This window comes from Rhinolophus sinicus, linkage group LG03, assembly GCF_036562045.2.
Source record: "Rhinolophus sinicus isolate RSC01 linkage group LG03, ASM3656204v1, whole genome shotgun sequence".
Lineage (NCBI taxonomy): Eukaryota > Metazoa > Chordata > Mammalia > Chiroptera > Rhinolophidae > Rhinolophus > Rhinolophus sinicus.
The window spans coordinates 41,606,231-41,628,463 of record NC_133753.1 but is presented as its reverse complement, the minus strand read 5'-3'; the positions used below and the strand labels follow the sequence as shown (position 1 = coordinate 41,628,463).

Below are 22,233 nucleotides of genomic sequence, written 5' to 3'. Positions count from 1 at the left end.
ACAGTGGTAGATTTGAAACAGCTCTTTTTCTAAGCAATGGAAAGTAATAGATTGTGAACCATTAGGAACCCTATGGGGTTTTGGTTGATTTATTTACTTACTTATTTTTGCATTGCCAGGAACTTTAAAAAACTTTTACTTATTATATTTTATTATCATAACTAATTTTGAGCAAATTTTAACATCTTTTACAGAATGTACATATGTGACAAAGTCAATTTCTAGAGAAACTGATTAAACTGCATCATCTTTTTGGAACAGAGACACAAAACACACACACAGGATAAATGGGGTAAATAAGGTTTCGTCATACTGAATTTCCCAAACCATCCATGAAACCAATAAAGAACTAGATTAATCACACCAATTAAAAATAAGTACTTCTTAGACTTACACACTCATACATCCCTCTCCTATTTAGAGTATCAGCATCATTGTACTTGCATGATGAGAAGGGGGAAAAAAAGACAGCAAAAGGAGGTCCAGAGAAAACATACATGGTCAACAGCCATAGTTGTGTTATGTATCTGAAAACTCTATGATTCTCCTTATCAGTCTCAGCCAGGCCTTTAGAAATCTACAGCAGCAGTCCACCAAGCAGGAGGTCTCCATGGGGATTTTAAGACACTCTTACATACCCAGATTAAAGAATGCCTTACCCCTTTCCCTACCATGCCCAACAAGATTTGCAAAACCGCAGCCTGGGGCAAAGTTTATTTGCTTTATGAGTTCATCCAGATGCAACTTACATATTTCAGGGTTTCATACTGGAACAATTTTATCTATGCCAGATAATATAGAGTCCTTTGATTTATTAAGAAATAAAAGAGAACAATTCAAAAAGGGGAGGGGAGGTGAAAGAGTAAAAGAGGTCCAAATTTCCAGGTATAAAACAAATAAGTCACAGGGATGTAATGCACAGCATAGGGAATACAGTCAATAATATTGTGACAGAATAGTACTGTGTCAGATGGTTGCTGGACTTATCATGGTGATCACTTCTTTAGGTATATAAATATTGAATAATTATGGTGTGCACCTGAAACTAATATAATATTGTATGTTAGCTATATTTTAATAAAAATCTTAAAGAAATAAAATAATTTACATAAATCATACAGCTTCCCATAGCGTAAGTAACAACTGCAATCATGAGCTCCAAGGACAGAGGTGAAATGCCAGTGAAACAAAATATAAAGCACTGCTGTGCTTTCTTTGAATATATATATTTATGATTCTACCTGGATTGTCAATCTTCTGGGTCATTTTCCCTTCTTTCCCATTTTCCATTTCTCCTATTTGTCATCACTACATAAAAATAAAAATTGGGGTTTGAAGGAAAACAGACAAGACTCCTGCCGAGAAATGTCTTGGACCCCATCCCTGGAGATCTGATTATGAGTAGTAAGTTGACTTTGAGTCAGTCCTATCTGACCTAGTTTGGATGATCTAGGCTTTATTCCCTAAACCAAATACTTGGTTTGTTCAATTTCCTAAAGACTGCTGGAGTAATATAGAAGTAACTAACAGTCTGTGCAGAGAAGGTGGGCAAAAAAAGAAAGATCTAATCAGAGTTCAAAAGATAAAAAAAACCCAGAAAAACCATTCCTTCTGGCCTTAGAAATTAAACAAAATCTGGATACTCAGACACCACATTCTTTACTCCATATCTCATCTGTCCAGAAGAGGAACTCCTTCTGTAATAATGTTCACCTTCCAGAATCAGAAGGCATCACCGTGTACATGTCTGCCTTGTGATCGGAAGGTCTTGCACTTATAATAAAAGGAAAATTGAAATACACTGTCAAGTGAGAATGACCACTCAGGGCATAAGCCAGCTGCTGGCAGGGAAAACAACTGACACGACCCCATCCCATTCCTCTCCTAACTCCCTTCCCTTCCCTAACTCTAACGGAGCAGTACTTTCTGGAACTGACCTTAGCCACTAGTGTGAAAGAGATTCCCACTTGGAAGGTTGAGCTCTCCTGATGGCCAAAAGCAAAACAATGAAGACCCAAGAGGAAGCTGAAATAGTTACCAGAAAGCCTACACTACTCAATCAACGCTATCTTTGCAAAAACACAAGCTTACGAATTGGAAGGAAGTAGCATCCACAGCACATATATGGGAAGTTAAAGGAGAATTTGGAAGAGGCATGCCAGTATTGCACCGATTCATTTTACTCCTATTTACTGAACGCCCGCCATAGGCAAAGCATTATGTTGTACCTGTTGTGGGATAAGAGGAATATTTTATCATTTTTTGAATCAAATTTCCCTGTTCCTAAAAGTGACCTGAGGATATCTCTAGGATGAAGAAGAAAGCCCTGCTTTTATTCTGGTATTCTTATTTTGGGATCACTCATGCAGAGCCTTGCTTTCTGCTTCCCCTCCTGCCCCATTTAGTCAGCCCAGGAAATCATTCCCTGGATAGCACCTCCTTCCCAAGGACCTCAGAACAAGGGTTTCCAAGCCAATCCAAGGCTTTCCAAACTACATTTCTGCCAAGCTCACAGGATTCATGAAATCCATGTGAAAATAAGACGGAGTCTAAAATGAAGCGCGTGCAAACCTCAGGACAAGCAGCCCAGAGCTTCCCTGGGGAAAGGAAGCCATGTAGTAAGTGAGCACCACCAGCCCACCATCCATCTCCCCCTGCCCCCTCTCGCCTGCTCCAACCTGCACCATTTCACTGGCATTACACCGTGAAAGTGCAAACTCACACCTGATTCTACAAAAGAGAAAAGGAAGAGAAAGAATCAAAGGGGAGACAGAGAGAGAGACTGAGACCAAGAGAGAAGGGGGTAGGGACAGAAGATGGTCAGAGACCTAGAGGCTTGTGCTGGGGGGAGGGCGGGGGGCAAGGAGGAGAGGAGGGTAGAGGAGAGTTGGAGTGGTGGAAAGAAAGCGGCGAGGAGGGAGATGTCCCAAGGAAGGAAGGGGAGAAGGGAGGCCATGAGAATGAACAACAACAGACATCAGGAAAGCCCTCCAGCATGCCATTCCTTCTGCCTCCCAGTAAGCTCCCTGCCTCTGCAGGATGTGTTGGCAGGTGGGCCATCGCCCCATGCGTGTGTGCACACAGCTCTCCCAAGGCAGCTGCTTCAGGGCCCATGTCACAGTGCTCCCCAGCTACTCCTCTCTTGATGCACGTGTCCAATTGGAGCTTTCAGGTTGTCCCTGGATGCAATGACAGAAGTTTTGGAGTCTCCACATCAGCTCCTACCAGTCTGAATGATGCATCTTGCTGGAACACAGCTCAGACACAAAGGTAATAAGGGTAGCTCAGAACAGCCTTGCCTGGGAGGGAGGTTCTCACCCCACCAGGGTGTGGAGGAAGGCAACTCCCAGGACTGATAGGTCTGACTAAGCCCTAAAGCAGTTGAAGATCAGTCAAGAGGAAAAAGTCTTTGAGTTGATAATGATGATATGATTGTTTCTCCAGCCTTCTCCTGGGAGGAGCTAGCTCACCAGTGAGAGGCACCCACATGGGGCCCCAGGGGAGCAGAGTCAGGGAGAGTCTCATAGCCCAAAAAAAAGTCTCAAAGTCTTGCTTTGCATAATCCCAAAGCAAATTTCCTCGATCTCATTTTTTGCAGTAGGTAAGTTTAGTGGCAAAGCCTAATGGCGTTATCCAGTCCATCATCTCAGAAACTAGAGTTGCCTCCAACTCATTCTTGCCCTCATTTTCTTTTCCTTATTATCTCTTTTCCCTTCAGCAAGGGGCTGATGCGAGAGGGACACACCAATTCTCTAAGACTCCCTGTACAAAACCATCATCTTTACTTCCCCCATTTGGAAACTTTCTCATACACTGAAGTTGAAATAAACTTACAACATCAGCAGAACTCCCAACTAAACTGTTTCACATTATAAACATTCTCACCAGCCCTATTTATTTAATTTTAAATAATATGACTATATTTTTTGCACATACACATATTTTTTTTAAATTGCCTTTTTACCCTTAGTAAAATCATCATAACAATAAGTATTCTTCTATAGCACAGTTTCATAATTGCTTAATCTTTGATTACAAAGATACATCATAATTTGCCTAACTAATACATTGTCAAATATTTATGCTTTATATACGTATGTATATGTACATATATATATATATATATATATATATATACACATATATACATTTCTCTGTTTTAAATGACTATCCATATACACACATCTTTGTGAACATCCATAATTATTTCTATAGCATAAGATCTGCGGTAACACTGATTAGCCAAAGGTATTTTTACAGTTTCTGGTACCTATTGTTGTATATCATTCCAGGGAAGTCCTATCTTTTTACCTGACCACCAGTGGGTGTGAGCGTTCCCAATTCACCTTGACTTCATAAACTGACTCCCCACACCTGCTTTTGGTGGTCGTGGTGGTGATAGTGGTGGTGGTTTTATTATGCTTTTAATTTAGGGAGAAATGTGCTGGTCCTCACTGTCAATATCTCATAGATACCAAGGGAACAGGAGACTAAGTTCTTACTTATCTTACTCAGCCAAAGAGAGGACAACAGAACAGGCCTGTTGGGCCATCTGTGTATAACATCTCCTAAAAACAGGGGTGCCTGGTCCACCGCCTCTGAATACAGCTACAAACAGAAATCTTCCATCACCGCAATTCAAGACCTCGCCAGACACCCTCAGACCCGCTTCAACGCACATTTGCTGAGCGAATGAAAAGGTGCTGTTTATTATAGGTACTTATAGCTTCTTCAGAACATCAGGAAAATAATCAAAAGTAGGGTGGTTCCTGGAGTTAGGAATGTTTATTACAAAGAAACAAATAACAGAAACCAATCATCTGCACCAAAACCAGGCCTAGTCTGATCTTCCTAATGATTTGGCTTTTCCAAACCTGAGTTCTCCCTCACCAGATAAACAAACCATAACAGGGAAAAAAAGGGCAACCTGCATTATGCTAACATCGACTACAGAGTAGAAATCTAATGCAAGATGCATCAAATGAGGACAGAATCTCTGGAGAACAGATTCAGACAGCTTAGAGCCTGGGCCAGCATTTCTATTACGTACAAAAATTTCACAATCCAAGGCCATAGCAAATTGAATAAATGACTAATAATTAAGTTGTCATTCTTCACTTATTCCAAGAAAGTAATTTAAAAACTAAATTGTACATGTAGATATGAGGGAGTTAGGCCACTGGCAATGTTAATCAGTTTAGAATTGACAAAAGATTCCCCACAACCCAAATCCATGTTTCTACCCTTATCTGAATTTCAGTCATTCTCATTGTATTGTTGTTATTGTCATTATTGTTATTTTTGCTTTTTAAAGAAAACACTCTCTGCTAAGATTTACAATCATAAATATTAGAGTTAAAAAGATGCTAAAAATAGTCTAGTCCATACCCTCCATTTTTAAAAATAAAGAAACTGTACCTCAGAGAAGTTATAAATGGTGGAACCCAAGACTACAGAAATAATGTGAATTCCATCTCCTCTCAAATCCTACTATAACTTTGTTTTTGTATTATTTACACATAACTGCCTTTTATTAGGAGAATATGACAGCATGTCATCTACTGGGCATTTGTCCCTAGGAAGCAAAACTTTACAGTGTCCATTTGTTAGGTAAAAATCTTATGGAAACAGAAACTAAGTTTTTTCATAAAAGTAGATAAAGTCATTTCGATATTAGGACACAACACAATCAAATCTTTGAGCTGAGTGGATTTTAAGTATTTTCCTGTACAACCACCTTTACATACGGGGTGAACAAAGGCCACAGAGGTTGTGTCGTATACGGCCACCCAATGAGAAGGGTAGAGACAGTATTTCATAACTCCTGGCTCAAGGTTCTTTCCAACATATCAAGCTGGCTTTTCTATATTATGGTCTTGTATAGTATCTGGAATTTTCAATGTATGAAAATCTTAGATGTTATAAAATATCACTTCAGGATCCATCCCGTTTCTAAGGCTATGCACTATGGCCTTCCTATGTTTTCAGTCACCTTTCATAGTTTAAGGATAATCTTTTCTCTCAAAGTCCAGTAGGACCATTGATTTCAAAAGGCAAGACACAAATACCACAGCCCGGCCCTTATGGTAGACGATAAATTGAGTACTGAACAGCCAAATGATGCTGAGGACACAGGCCTCCCTGTCACTAACGATCAGGTGGGACTTGCTCTTAGTCACTCCTTCCGGCTGCCTCTGGCCACTTGTCAGAATCTTTCTGGCCAGCCTGCACTGATGAGGACTGGGGTGGCCCCAGCTCTCCAACTGAGGGCTGACATCCTTAAACTACAGGCTCTTGGAGTTACATCCCTTGGCGATACAGCGTCAGCATCCTCTCTGCCACTATCTGTGAGACGTCAAGTAAGGTCTGTCCCTCTTGAGGTCTCAATTTGCTCATGGTTAAAATGGCAGCGTTCTCTGTAGCCCGACAATGATATGGTCTGTGCCTTAAAGGATAGTTATTTTCATAAAGTGGAAGGAGGGGGTGAACTCGGGTGGCCTCTTGATATGCTGCATTTGAATCCTGGACCCTTCTTTCTGTCTCTCACGAGCCTCGCCAATCAGCCTGTGGGGTGGCGTCACATTTTAGAGTGGGTGGGAGAACATTTGAGTAGAAAGAACTGTGTGATCCCCAGACACAACTGGAAGGGCCAGACAGAGATGGGCAAAAGATAGAAAAAGCAGAGATGCTCAGGAACAAAGCTGGGAATGTGGGAGGGACGGCTGACTCACTGCCTCCTGTGAGATAAATACGCTTAAGGCACAGACTCAATCCCTGATTTTATCCTGCCAGACCAAACATCAGGGAAGTGACAAAAATGCTGGATGAAATGCTCTCGATAAGTATGTTGCTGCTTCATCACACGGATTTGGAGCAGCTCTATAACAAAGGCTTGCTCCAGCCTGTGCAAAGGATGGAACACACAGAGAAACTATAAAAGTCCCTTCTGTGTGTTGTCCTGGAAGACTTATCCAAATTATGGTTTCGGCCTGTACAGCAGCAAGGCACACACATGACTCTGAAACACCATCTGGAGCCAGGATCATAAATGTTACCTCCTAGCTGTTACCAGGCTCAGCCAGCCATTGTCTATGCACTCGTCCCATTATTTATGTCCCCACACTGCTCAAATCTAGGGCTCACTCTTCACATGTGTAGTCACCGTAAATCTCTATCTTTATTATGACAATTTTCTGGCACATGACGGTACAGGATTTGAAGAAAGGGCAGCAGAAGGGTCATGTGGACTACCTACTAGCAGGGCTGCATCCTCCAAACCTGCACAAAAGCACATTATCAGCCTACAGAAGGACACGGAACTTATGCTTAGGACCTATGCTCATATTAACTAAAACGTTATGGTAACATCACCATAGTTCTATTCAGGGTCCCTAGCTCTTGCACCATTGTTATCAAGATGACAAACAACCTTCCATAAGGAAAAATATCAATAAAATGTGAGACCTCATAAGAACAAAATTCCACGTTCTAGCAGTGATCACCTACAGAAATTTTACTGTTAGACTAGAAAATCTTGAGGAGGCAATAACCTTCTTCCCAGGCTCACTGTTGGCTTCCAGAGGGCCCTGGCAAGTCTCAGAGTTGACAGGAACCTTCTTAGGGGTGGTCACCATATGCAAAAAAGGGGGAGACTCAATCCGGAATCCAAAACAGTGCTGAACACAGTGTTCACACACATGACACAAATCTGGAGCATTTCAGAAGGTGCAACGAAGAACTGGATCACTAGTGAGGATAAGAAATGAGTTCCCATCTGTGCTTCATCTAAATAGGTCACATTGAATGACTCTTGGTAGCAACAAAATGTTAATGATTTTCCTCAGTCTCAGAAACTGGACTGTATTTTTTATGTTGTTTTTTTAAGTCAGGTTCATTAAGGTATAATTTATATAGAGTATCTTTCACCCTTTTAGTGCACAATTTTATGGGTTGGAAAAACTCATAAAATCTGTAACTACCACCACAATCAAGACATTAAAGTTTCGTCACCCCCAAAATCTCCTCATGCCTCTTTACAGTCAACCCCTAACCCCAGCCCAATGACCACTGATTTGATAAAACTGGGTTGTATTATAATACAAATGTCAACACTCTTTAGACTTCCCCTTAAATATTTACCATATTTCATCAAGTACCATATTTCATCAATTCTAACACACACACACACACTCACCCCTAGATTTGAACACTGAAATTAAGATGTGTCTTACAATCAATGGTATTTTACTATTATAACTGGCAACAATTTTTCTTCTTAGAGATACATAAAATAGTGATGCGTTTTATAATCTATAGTGCCTTTAAAAAAATCAATAAAGTATATGAAACTCATAATATTCACTGAATACTTACTATGTGCTAAGCATTCTACTAGGCCCTGGAAATATAAAAAACATGAACCACATGGTCCTCAAGGAACTATCACTTGAGAGGGGGAGATAAACAATTATAATGTGATAATGTCTATAGCAGAGGGTTATCCACTCAACAGGACTAAATAAAATTGTCTCTAGATAGGCCACCCTTCTTTTTTCAGGCAAAATTCCCAATTCATATCCTTCAACGTACACAGGAAATAAGAATGAAGGAAGCATCATTCAGCTTCACTCTGCTCATTTCAGGAGTGAGTTATTGCCACACCACCTGACATACTGCCTAGGAACAATCCAATTATTTCTTCCATAATTCGCTGTTGTCGGAGGGAAGTCTCATTTTAGTGTTCAACAGCTGCAAGGCTTTTATGATAATATCAAAAGACAAGTCACTGAAAATAACTGCTCAATCCATGAAAGGCAGATGCCCCAAATCTTTCATAGACATGCTTCAAGGTCCCCAAATTCTTCCCTGCACAACTTTTATAGGGGAAGGTAGAGAAGACAAGTGAGTGTCCTTACCTGGTTCCTGAAAGTGTTCTTCGTTGGATAGAGTTCTAGACAAAATAAGTATTAACGCTTCTTTAAACTGGTCAAAATGCACCTAAAAATAAACAATTCAAAATGAATTCAAAATCATTTCCACAGTCTTAAGGAAACAAATCCATCTACATATAAGGTACCAGAACCATTGTTAGCATCCTGAGAGCTTCAAAGCAGTAAGTCACAACCTGCTTTTGTTCCCTTTTTTCTTCATTTCTCTAAAGCACTAAAGGGAAAATGGGCTGATTATTTTTGACACCCCAGTATCATAAATACTAATATCAATATTTATTCAACCCTGAGGGGAAAAGCTATATAGCAAAACCTTCTTTATAAACTCATACAAAGATATGTTTTGAATTCTTATTTTTCTGAATAAGACCAGAAGAGAAAGATGTTAGGTTAGATATTAGGAGAAACTTCCCAAGTAAATGATGTATTGTAATGATGTCCTAAAAATGCTTTTATCTCTTAAGATAGTCTAGAAAGGAGTAAGTTATCTTTTGAGGATGACTTGAATATAGTTTTACCTGGGGCAGGTGTATAATATTTATCTCCCAAGGCCCCTATGATTCTATAAATAAGCAAAAATCAATAGCAAACACAAAGGATAAAAGGACCTTGGAAAGCATTTTCCTGAATTCTTAAAAACCCAGTTACCTGGACTGAAGTAGGAAAGAACCTGAGTTTTCTTTAAATAAATAGTTAGAATTGGGATATCACTGGTTAAAGGGGTAAAATGGTTTTCTTTCCGGCCACATATATTTTTCTATAACATAAATTTATGTGATCGCACCATGCGGCAGAAGGGAGAGACGGTATTTCTTCTCACCATTATTCTAGTTTGATAACGTGGCATCTATTTATACAGAAGCCCATATATAAATACAAACTTGGTAAATCTTTAATTTACACTCTTATGGGTCTCTTTGGACATCTTTATAAAACATGGCCTAGAAGTTTAAACATATGCAACAGATATAAAACACTTTCAAATTAAATTTGGAAATGCAACAAACCTCAAGAGTTATCTAAACAATGGAAAAGTCATATACTGTGTTACCCACGCAAATCAAAGGAGAGGAAACCATTGAGATTCCTATGTCATAAAATTGTAGATACTTGCAATTGACAACACTCTCCCAAAGTATATGTGATTTCTCTATTACAATTAGTTTTGATTGAGTCATAATCCAAAATCATATTCCTTTAGATCACGTAGACTAAAAATCAGCATAATCTACAGAGCCAGAGCAGAAATCTGTCAAGGGAGTCTGGGCATCCGCTAAAGAGCTAGGGCCGTGCAATCAATGAAAGAGTTAAAAGACTGTAGAAATGTAGGCTGTGCTAATTAGGTTTCACAGATGACAAATCACTGAGAAGCCTGGGGGAGGGCAGAGGGCCGTGTCCCAGAGTCAGAGGTGGGCTTCAGGCACTGTGCCATCCCAGCTCCAGTTCCCAACCAGCCGGTCTGCAGACATCACATGCCCAAGGGCACTCCCCATTAGGGGCACTTGCAGGCATTTACTACTTCCTGCCAGAATCAGGCCTCCCTCTCAGGGAGTGCAGCAGAAGGGTTAGGAACACAGGCTGTGTGCTGGAACCAGCTGGGTCCAGGTTCTGACTCTGGTTCAGTCACTCACTTCCTTCTGTGAATTGGCTAAATTTCTACACCTCTCTGAGCTTTGGTCTGCTCATGTGTGGAAATGGGGCTATCTAACAACTAATATTTATGGTTCATTCAACAAATATTTATTGAGCAGCTGCTATGCACCAGGCACTAATCCGAGGCCGTGGTAATACAGCTGTGAAGGGAGTGACAAGGATCCCTGCTGCCACTGAGCACAGCGTCTCAGGAAATGTCACAGGGAGGTAGGCTGTGCTAAGATGCTGTGCTAAGAGCACTGCATGTACTTTATGTTATTTATAATAGCACTCCCCTCAGAGCAGCATTGGGGAGAGAAAACGAGAGTTATGTAAAGTATGTAGAACTTCCCGGCCCTTATTAGGTACTCAGCAAGTGGAAGTGATACTACTAACAGGTATAATAACAGGCTTGACTGGTCCCATCACTTTTATGCAGAAACAGGGCCGTGTTCTCAGGCAAAGCAACTGGCCATGACAGTAACCAAGACAGCCAAGCAGGACTGGGGGGTGGTGACAGCAGGGTGCCCCCAGGATCTGTGCAGTTGCCCAGCATTGGAGAAACTGAGCCAGTCTGCTTTGTGAAGGGACCCTAACTCTGGGTTTCTCCTCTCTTAGGATATTAATAGAGTGAAACCTAAGTCTCTTCTTGCCAGTTATAAGTTGAACAGAGAGAGGCTTCTGTTTCAAAAGGGAGGTGTTTGCCTTGAGACTTTCACATCTTTTATACTTGTCTCTGTGGGTCTCTGCAGGGTCTTCTAAAGATGTTTTGATAGCGGTAATTGGAAAGAGCCCTTCTGAATTTCATCCTAACAGTTCAATTCAGTGAGTATTAGCCATGGAAAATCATCATACCTCAGTTTTACTCTCCCTAAAAAATGACAAAAACAGCTATAATTGGGAAGTTACTTTTAATCAGCTTCCAAGGCTTTATTATACCGTATTCAAGGGATACTTAGGCCTCATACAAACACACCAACTTTAGAAGACAGTATTATCCTCATTTATGTGGAGGTTGCTTATCTCTTCACCTCAGTGATCTAGAATACAGCAGACAATCAGGAAACAAGTGGTATCCAGAGCCGAGGAAGGCATCATAAAACCCACACGTTCTACTCATAGAAAATGCCGCAGAAGCAACTCAGGAGCTGTTTATCCTCGCCCTACTTGATTTATTATAAGCTTCATCAGCCTGCTTCCCAACCTACCACAGATTAGAAGCAACAAACAAAAGATGGGGGTGGATGGCTGGATGGCTCAGTTGGTTAGAATGCGAGCTCTTAATAACAGGGTTGCCGGTTCAATTCCCACATGGGCCAGTGAGCTGCACCCTCCACAATTAGATTGAAGACAATGAGCTGCAAGTAAGATTGAAAACAGTGACTGGACTTGGAGCTGAGCTGCACCCTCCACAACTAGATTAAAGGACAACGACTTGGAGCTGATGGGCCCTGGAGAAACACACTGTTCCCCAATATCCCCCCCCCCAAAAAAAAACGCAGGGGTGCTCTAAGGTAAGTATAAGAAGTAACTATCAACATATTGAGATTGAGGAAAGACATTGACTATCCTCCCTCAAACAAACATAATAAAATAAAATATATTTTACATTTTAACAACATAAAGTATAATATATTTTACATTTTAACAAACTAGTTTTTTTTTAAAACTATATGAACTACATAAAAAAAGGCACATGCCCTCAAAAACCTAAAAGTCTAGGATCCTTGCTGGGGCAAGGATCTATATGCTGCTAAATAAATCCTGAGGGTATCACTCTTCTAGAAGGATAAGTGATAGACAAGAAGATTTAAATAATTAAGAACAACCTTGTAATGTTTAATATACTCTTTGGTAGGGCAAAATGTTAATAAAAAACTTTTAAATTTCCAATGGTTAACCAGTTTTTCAAAAAAGGTTGCCACTAATTGGGGTCAGAGATCCAGTTATTAGAAAATTTTATTAACGTGGGTCCTGGATAATATGAGATGAACGGGGGTGTTAGTGTAAGTTCATTCTTTCCTGGACATTTGGTCATTTGGTTCTCACAACATCCGTGTGAGCTGCTCTAAGGACAGGCATCCATCCTTAGAACTGATGAGAGAGGCTCGGAGAAGACCTGTACTCGGCCCAAGGCCACACATCTTGAAGTGATGGAGTTACTTGGAGAACCCAGGCCTTCTAACTAGATACATTAAAGTCTAGTAACTCTGCCTGCCCCAGGCCTGCTCCACTCCTGCTCTAACCTTTCAGGGAAATCCCTCTGCTGCTCCAAGTCAAATCCTCAACTTTACTCAAAGCCACTAGGCATAAAGCAGTCCACTGGGACTTCAGGGAATATAACATCAAGAAGATACATAACCTCTGCCCTCAAGAAGTTTATCAGCCATATTCTAGATCCTAGAATGTGGGAGAGTAGAATGGTGAATGAAAGAGGAATTTTTATTAGCAACCACTAGGTAGAATCTGGTTAAGTATTCTGAGACAGACACAAGCTGGTAGGGGCCTCTGAAAAATAAGCATATCTTACTGGGCCAGCAGGCAGGAAAATAGGGACATTTGATGACATCTGACTTCTCCAAGATATTCACAAGCAGAGCTTACAGATTTCCAAAATGGACGTATAAGGTATTAAATCAGCCACATTTTAGAAGAGTCTAAAAGGACTAAACATGATTACTAACTCAGAGGTTCTTTATAATCCAACATTGTCTATCTAGGTAACCCCTCCCTCCCCGACAAAAAAAATCTAAAACCCCGAAAAGCTGGCAAGCTGATCAAAACAACTGGTGCAGTGGGGAAACAGCAGAATGAGAAAAGGGGTCAATTATGTGGTAAACAGATGGAAACTGGACTCTTGGTGGTGAGCATGCTATAGTGTATACACACAGTGAATTACAATGCTGTACAACTGAAGCTCACATAATGTTTTTAACCAATGCTATCTCAATTAAGAAAAATATTGGAGCAACTTTAAGTCTTAAGTTGATCTTTATTTTCCTTCTTGCAAGGACATAGAGACAGTGGACCCTCCACTTCAAACAACAGTAAATTCCACATGCTTCAAGAAGAGAGTGCTCTAACAGAGGCAGGTGACTGCTATTTTTCATCAATGCTCATGAATACTGATGTGGCGGAAAAGCCCCTGAGGGCACAAGGCAGAACCAAAATGTTAATAAATGCCCTCTATTGTGAAGAAATGAGCATCCGTGGGCTCACGAAGTTCAATAACTGGAATTTTTAAGTACGATTTTTTTCCCCTCCAAGGGAGTTTTACTATTGTACTATGTTAAAATTTAGATGTCTTCACAAATATACAATGCAATTAAATCTCACCAGGTAACAAGCTTCCCAGCTGTGTGTACACTGGCTGGTATCTCCTCATTTGAATAATAATTGCTGCCATTCATTTTATAAGGCATTCCTATATCTTGTATGCCTCAAAGGGCAGTTTACAGCATGGGGGAAATTACATGACTGACTGAAAACACACATGACATTTAAACTAAATTAACAGGAAGACTAGTCAAGTCTGATATTTTTTGTCAAGTGTTACCAACGTGTAATAGAAATTTACCTCACCACTTCTGCTCTCCAAATTTCATATGAATGTTTTTTTTATAGACACAATTTGCCTTTCTGAAAAAAGAATTTAAGCATACACAAGAAACAAACACTATTTTAAACCACAAAAAAACCTGCAACAGGAAGTAGAATAAGGAACCTAGCGTTGCATAAAATCATCTTGTGCAGTCTTGGAGATCAAATGAATATAGTTTCCATATGTGTGCAGGCAGCACTTCAAACAGACCCAAGATGAGAAAGCTCAAGCCAGCGTTCAACAAAGTGAGCTTGTTAAACAAGACAAAGGCCCACGTGACTATCATCACTCTTAGGAGGTTTGTATCTAGTAATACAAAGAGAAATCAATGAGGGAACACTCAAAACATTGTGTTAGTTGAAATGGGTATAGAAATATGGACTCATCACAAGGTCAGTGTAGAGGAAAATAATGTTTATGGCATTATGCAAAGATAAATGACTTGGATCATAATTATGTCATAATGAAAGACATAATTATGAAACGTTGTATTCTAAATAAAGCACTCAGGTTATTGTAGCTTACTAGTCATTTACTGCAGACAATGTAGACAGACAAAGGCCATTTTCAAAGGCAGGTTTTAAATACCTAAACAACTGTATGAAGTTGTACTCAAGACTGATCCAAGGAGCCCTGCCTATGGACAGAAATAGATGCAAACCACCACCACATAAGAGTTTCTAGCAAATCCATTCTCTAATGAGATTTCTCAGAAAATTTTTAGTGGGAAGTCATTGTGTACCAAAGCCCCATTCTAGGTATGTAAGAGATGGAGAGAGGTGTAGAACACGGCAGTTAACCGTACTGGTTCTATGATGTCTTTGATATACACAATCTAAGTCAACCCTCATCACAATCTTACAAGGAGGGTATTATTTTTCCCATTATACTGATGAAGAAACTAAGGCTCAGAATATTTAAGATAAAATGCCCATATGGCTAAAAAGTGGCAAGAGTCAGTATGTAAATCCAGGTCTGACTTCAAAGACTATGCTCCAATAGTACACTGTCTCGATGTGGAGGTAGGGGTGGGTTGAAGGGAGGAGACACAGTGAGATTCATTTTTGCATATGTGGAGTCTGAGGAGGCTATGGAGGCGTGCATTCACATTCAGGGACTGAGAAATCCAGGTTTTCATTCTAGTGCTGCTTCAAATGAGTTGCCTGACCTTGGACAAGTCACTACACTTTTCAAAGTTCTGGGTTCCATGTTTCTCTGTCATACAGATGAACAGTTAAATCTAAAATCTGTGATGGACACTGATAATTTTAAGTCCCCTTGTGCAGACAAAAAGCTACTCATAAAAGTATCAGTGAAATATTATGGGAATCTAATGAGCATTCCTGAGCATACTTTCTCTGGTGAAAGAGATGATCATTACTGAAATAAAGTAGGTAGAAAAGGATAATCATTTAGTGCTTGTTCCCAACTCTTGTTGACAGTAGACGGCCTTCCCAACAGCTCTTCCCTCAGCCTTTGCTTTCTGTCAAACTAAACACCTCTGAGAGACTCAAGGTTCACAGGACGCAAAACCAAAAATAATTCTGCACTGAATTTGACAAGGAACTGTTAATACAGACTAGAAACAAGTCTCGTAGCCTCTTACTCAGACTGTCTGTTTGTCTGTAAATGGGAACCAGAGACCCATAAGAGTTCAATTCAACCCCAGATGAGAATGTTGAAAAGGAAGGAAGTGATGGAGAGATACCCAGAGTCACAAGAGCAACACAGGAATCAGAAAACATCCTTTATCATTTTAGGTTACTCTACAGTGGTTAGACAGTAAGGTACAGTGAAGGTTCAGACATTTAAGAGATGCAATGAGAAATGTTCCCACCATTCCCTCCAATGCAGTCAAAAGGCCTTGGATCAATAGTATGAAACAGGAGCATGGACATGGGGTGGTTATAAATAGGCACTATTTGATGATCAAGCGCAATTTTGTGCACAGAGAACAAGATCAAATAGTCACTGCCAGAAAGTGCGTCTGTATTTCTGACTGGCTTTTCAAATGGTTAAAGTGTGTATTAGAGAAAGAAATCTTTAAAAGCTTTTAATGAATTAGAAACAACAAAGAAGCAAATCCTCCATATAAATTAATCTTAACATTTACAAAAGAACCTCAAGCACTTTAAAATGAAAGGTGGGAAAGGTAAAGTAAATTATATACATCAAATTTTCATACTAAAAAATTTCCAAGTGCCTTTGATGACCAAAGTCCACCTACCCACAGCACTCTTTGGAAGCCAATGGTGAGTTCTACTACCAGGTAGCTTGTTCTGATGCTAAAGAGTGACAAGGACATGGGGCCCTTCAGCCTCCAGATTCATATTAAAGAGTATAGCAAGGAAACTCATCAGAAACTCAGGGCAATGTTTGTCTCAAAGCTGGTATATTCCATTAAAAAAAAAGGAAAATGCATTTTCAAGCTGGATATCACCAAAGGCTTCCATAAAACCAAGGTAAATTATCATATTTATGTCCTGATTTCTAATAAAAGGGATAGAGAGGCATATGGAAACTTCATTTAAAAGACACAAAAAAACAGGCAGCACTTACAATAGATATATCCATTGCTTGGATGAAAACTTGGTTTAATGAAAGAGCTAATGTGGTTCCCTTTCTTAAATGTCTGTAGTATTAGCTCCCCGTACTATTTACCTGCCAGGTACATTATGTGACCAGACTATAAGTTCTTCAGTGTCTTGAAAAGTCCCTTCTCTTGGGGTCTCACCACCTGGCAGATGCTTAACTGTGACAAAGATATGGATGGAGCTCTTTTGATAAACTAGTTGGAAACACCTATCGGGAATGTTCTCTTTCCATCGAATCAGTGATCCACAATCTTTAGGCATTTCAAACACTTACACAGTAACCCCATGCTCAGGGGACTATGGCTTCAAGATTGGACAGATGAATTTAACATAATTTGGGGGTAAATGGCCTATTATGAAAATGCATGAAAATGGCAAGTCAACTTAAGTTACTTTCCTTAACAGCTGTCAAAAGAAACATTAGGCTTCAAGAAAAAAGAACAAGAAGTTATTAAAGATGGATTTTAAAATAAAAAATATACAGACTATTCATGTTCTTAGTTGAGAGGTACAATGCTTTTTATCTTCTTACTTGATTTTCAAGGAAAAATGATTAATTCAGCTTAATTCCAATGGTAAACTTGGAAGTTTTATTTTACTTAAAAACTATACTCATTAAGATTTAAAAGATAAAATTAAAACCATAAGCATTCAAGAAGTTGATGGATACTAATGTACCTAAAAGCCAATTCAATGGAAAACTTTACAATGAACATAAATAAGTTGCACCCATACCATAAGACTAGTAGAATGCCTGACATGCAGGACAGACACACATAATACATATTTGTTAAATTAAAGAATAGATGAATATATTTAGATTTGTCGTGCTGCTATTTCTTTCTGTTTTACTAAACCAAACTGCTAACCCTTACAAGCTTTTTATAAATACTATCTAAAGAGAACGATGACTGCCATTAAAAACAACTTATAATTTTACAACTTATGACCCTACTCAATATATCAAGAAGGTGATAGCACTTGGATCACTTCTGTGAATTTTAAGGAACTTTTTCCCCTTGTAATTCAAAATTATAGGCCACGTAGAGTACCTTAACAGCAGATGGCCAGGATTATGGGATCACCTGAGGAGAATAATTCAGTTTCATAAAAAAATTCCAATTTAACAGTAGCGTATTAATTCATGTCAACCTTGCTCTCAAGATAATCGCCAGGGACCCCCCCCACATGAGATCAACATGCATACATCTATTTAACTTTCGTCCTGTGCACACTAAGTAAATATCACGCTATAGACCACTTAGCTATTCATTATTCACAGGCAAATAGCAAACGTAAAAAGCAGGCTGGTAGTGTCAAGTCATTAACAAATCAATCGATAGCTGCTCCTCATTTCAGTTTGCCAAATAAGGGCAACAATGTGCAACATCCGGGGAGCAAGCTGCCAAGGTGCTGTCCGTCTACAGCAGAGGGTCCCATATTTACACTGACCTTAACACAATCTCTCAACAAAACCTTAAGTTGTATTTTGACTTCTCAGGCTTTAATAAGCATTAAAAGAGATCCACTCTTTCAGACGATTCCTTAGATGCCAAAAGGTCTGAGCTCTCCAAGGAACACAGGGCGAAACACTACTCTTGGTTCCCCCAAAGAATCTGAGATAGAGGCAGAACTAAAAACCACTTGAGTGCATTACTTGTTTAATCCTCAAATCTCCCATTCCTACTGCTTTCAAAGCAAGATTTTTTTTTAATTGGGAAATATTGGGGAACAATGTGTTTCTCCAGGGCCCATCAGCTCCAAGTTGTTGTCCTTCAACCCAGTTGTGGAGGGCGCAGCTCAGCTCCAAGTCCGTTTTCAATCTTTAGTTGCTGGGGGCACAGCCACCATACCATTCAGGAATTGAACCGGCAACACTGTTGTTGAGAGCTCGTGCTCTAACCGAGCCATCTGGCCGCCCCTCCAGCAGCTCAGCGGCAGCTCGTTGTCTTCAATCTAGTTGTGGAGGGCGCAGCTCAGTGGCCCATGTGGGAATCCAACCGGCAACCCTATTGTTCAGAGCTTGCGCTCTCACCAATTGAGCCATCCGGCCGCCCATCAAAGCAAGATTTTTAACATATTTTAGAGACCACATGTATTCACAAGCAGCTAATGCCCCAAAGTGACCAAGAATGATCCCACTTTTGCAAACTCATTTTTTCTTTAAGTGTGAGCCCTGTTAACCACCACATTCATAGTGCCACGCCCTTGAAAATTTTTCCTTTCTGCATTCATTGCAGGATGATCGCTACTCCTGTCTGTCTCATGTCACTGAGAGTTGACACATCGTACATTCAACACCTAAGGCCACTTACTCAACTAGTCAGCTAAGAGACAGTGAAAATGAAATGAAGAAAAGGAATTTCAATCACTGGAATAAAATTGAGCTTCATGACTACTTCCTCAATTTACACCACATGACAGAAACCAGTGTTTACAAAGTGTCAGCAATGACAGCAACAGAACTCAAAAAGTGTTGCCCATTTTTATCTCTCAGCCATTCAAAAAATAACAGAAAGACTCAACCCAAAGCCATACAAACGATGCTCTTAATTATGAGACTTGAAGGCAATATCAGTCGTAACGGACCAAACCTCTTCCCCACTAACAGCAAGTGGGGGGGAAAGGATCCCTCCCTTCTCACTTCTTACTCATCTCTGTGACTTGATTTATGGGGAGAACATGACTATTTGTTGTCAAATGCAGAAGTTAACATCAGCACACACACATCTCCCTGCTGGAAGCAAGTCGTGCTGGGTTTTAAATGAACCTACACTGTATTTACTTACCCTCCAGCCTCATTTCCTGGGTGAAGGGTTTAATTAATACTTCGCCTGAGAAACAACCCACAGAAGAAGAAATAGCTTTATTGGAAGTAAAAGTCACAACAGCAATCTGCTTTTCCTGTGAATGGCAGTTTTCTTACTGCATTTCCCTTCTCTTCAGTGGAAATCTGTCTCCCCCCTGCTGTCTCAATGATAAAAGCAGCATCCATAAAATGATCCACAAAGAAAAAAGTTGGAAAACATCCTCTTGTTACCTATTGTTCTCTCTTTATCTAAGATGCTCAGTGCACAAATTACAGCAGGCCCTCACCACCTGAGCGAACAGCACTGCTGTGTCACACCCATTACATCTTGTCTGTTTATCACATTAAGAGCCAAGGGCACAGACAGCCAGGATGTTAGAAACAAGTTACAATATGTGTGGTTTGCCCCACCCCCAGCGCCCCGACAGAAACCGCCCCCACTTCCCACTGCCGGTGCTCTTCCCCAGACCTTACTTACCCTGCCCAGGAGGTTGTCCTGAAGCAGCGTCTCTTGCAGCACTGGGGCCACTTCCTCCAAGCTCAACATGTGACAAAGGTCGGTGAGTTCTTCCTGTCCCAGGGACCCAGTGCCCGTCGTGTCAAAACTGTCAAACAGCTCCTTGAGTCGGGCCTCATGCTGGTCCTGCTCCACCTCATCCATCCCATAGCCCACAGCGCTCACCTGTGTGAGACAGATACAAGGAGAAGTTGTGGCAGCCCCTGGAGTCCTACTGCCGCCACTGCTTGGCACACTACCGCCACCCTCACCCATGCCAGCGCCTTGGGAATGCTCTGTATGCCTTCGGCCCCTCATGCAGATCAATCAAGATCTTGCTAAGGGCCAGCGGGAGAGGTAACACTGCACACCCCTCAGCAAGACCACAGGTCTCTCCAGGCCCAGCGCTGGCCAGTGGAGCTGCCCCATGCACCCACCTGGGGAACGCCCATAAGGTCCAGTCACCGCGGGGTAATGTAACCAGAAGGGAATCTCTAGGCAGAAAGCACCCAACCAGTCTATCAGACTCAAGACTGAGAGCCAGCAGTTCTCTTTCTATCAGCTCATCTGGAGCAGGACTTACAGATGGTGAAAGACCACTTCTGACATCCTGTCCTTCCAAATGTACTACCTGTTAGCAGCAATAGCCTGCAGGGCCAGAGTTTCCATGCCAGTCTGAGAGCTCCAGACCACCTGCCCAGATGCTGCAATATGTCAGCTTGGAGGAGCTGCTTAGCTTCTCACCCTGCAGCCTAGATGATCTCCTTTGTTGTTAGACCGGAGGGTTGCAGCAAGAGGAAATGGACAGTCTGATACAAAACCACCTCCCTGTTTACATGAGACTGAATGTCTTTTCCACATGCTCCTCAAAAAGCAACTCAATTAACTTCATTGGTGCAATTACAGGTGTGACAGGAAGAGTACTCCCTGAGGCTCGCTTTAGTCCCAGGGAGGTTTAGGTAATGCTCAGTTGCCTAGAGAAAGGGGAAAACACTCCTCCAACCTTTCAGACAGTGAGGTTTGAAGGAGCCGCAGACCATATGAATCATAAAGATTCTCAGGGAACTCTACCATCTAGGCCGTCTCACTCTGTTCACCTGGTTATTCTGTCTTCTACCTCTCTGACCACCCACACTCTTCTGTTTTTCCAATTTCCATGGGATCCATAACAACGTAGAGTCATCAATAACTCTCAGAATTATTTATTGCTAAAAATATACATCATAAAATACTAGGTACATCATACTTTAGGAATGAATCTGGTGTTTTGCTTATACAGTAATTCATTTTTAATGGGTTGGGTCTTCCAATGACAGCCTGAAACCTGCACATTGGAAGTCCCTTCACCATGATGCAATGGAAGCCAAACATGACATATGCCCTTGAGATGGTGACCTCAGCCATCTGAGGCATGGCTCTCAGAACCAGCCCTTGACTATAAAAAGCAGCACCTTTAAAACAACCAATGTATTTATCTTGTCAATATAATTTTTTTATGGTAATAAAAACCCCATAACATGAAATCCATCCTATTTACAAAATTTTAACTGTATGGTATAGTATCATTAACTATATGTGCATTGTTGAACCGCAGATCTCTGGAACTTTTTCATCTTGCGTGACAAACTCTATACCCACTGCACAGCAGCTCCCCACTTCTCCCTCCCCCAGGCCCTAGCAACCACCATTCTACCTGTGAAAACAGTACCTTTCGCTAAACCCAGCCCTGGATCAGAGAACTCTGAAAGGTGATGGTGCATGGAGCAGACCATTACAACATGGGCAACACGCAACTTACAGTGTTGAACATGGCCAGAAAGGGAAAGAAGAGAGCCTTCCACAACAAACCAGAGCTGCTACTCTAGGTTGTGTAGCTTGCTTTCCACAGACAACTGTTTAAACATGACAAGCTAAAGAAGAGCCACGGTGTCAGCACAACCAGGGGGGCTCAGAAGATTAATTCAAATAGTCCACCACCCAGTGTGATTTTTACTGGGGCCCCTCCTTAACATGAAGTGGCACCAGAGCTGAAGCTGGTGGTCCAGACCACTGTTCTCAGAGGATTTCTTCTCCTAATTATCAGTTTTTCTATTACCAAGGTGCTGCTGGTTCTGGCTACCTTCCCAGAGTTGGTCTGTTGGGTTAACTAATCA

At 40.9% G+C, this 22,233-nt stretch overlaps 1 protein-coding gene across 5 annotated transcripts in view; it reads right to left on the bottom strand.

The window, feature by feature from the left end:
- NIN (ninein) overlaps window positions 1-20,266 on the bottom strand; it is an 86,383-nt gene extending 66,117 nt beyond the window's left edge. For all 5 annotated transcript variants that reach the window (XM_019725670.2, XM_019725673.2, XM_019725676.2 and 2 more), the window contains exons 1-2: window positions 20,063-20,266; window positions 8,916-8,997 (exon numbers count right to left, since the gene is read on the bottom strand). In XM_019725670.2, the coding sequence (XP_019581229.2) occupies window positions 8,916-8,997; window positions 20,063-20,245 (265 nt within the window). In that variant the 5' untranslated portion in view covers window positions 20,246-20,266. The remainder of the gene's footprint in view (window positions 1-8,915; window positions 8,998-20,062) is intronic.
- Between the last annotated feature and the right edge of the window lie 1,967 nt (window positions 20,267-22,233).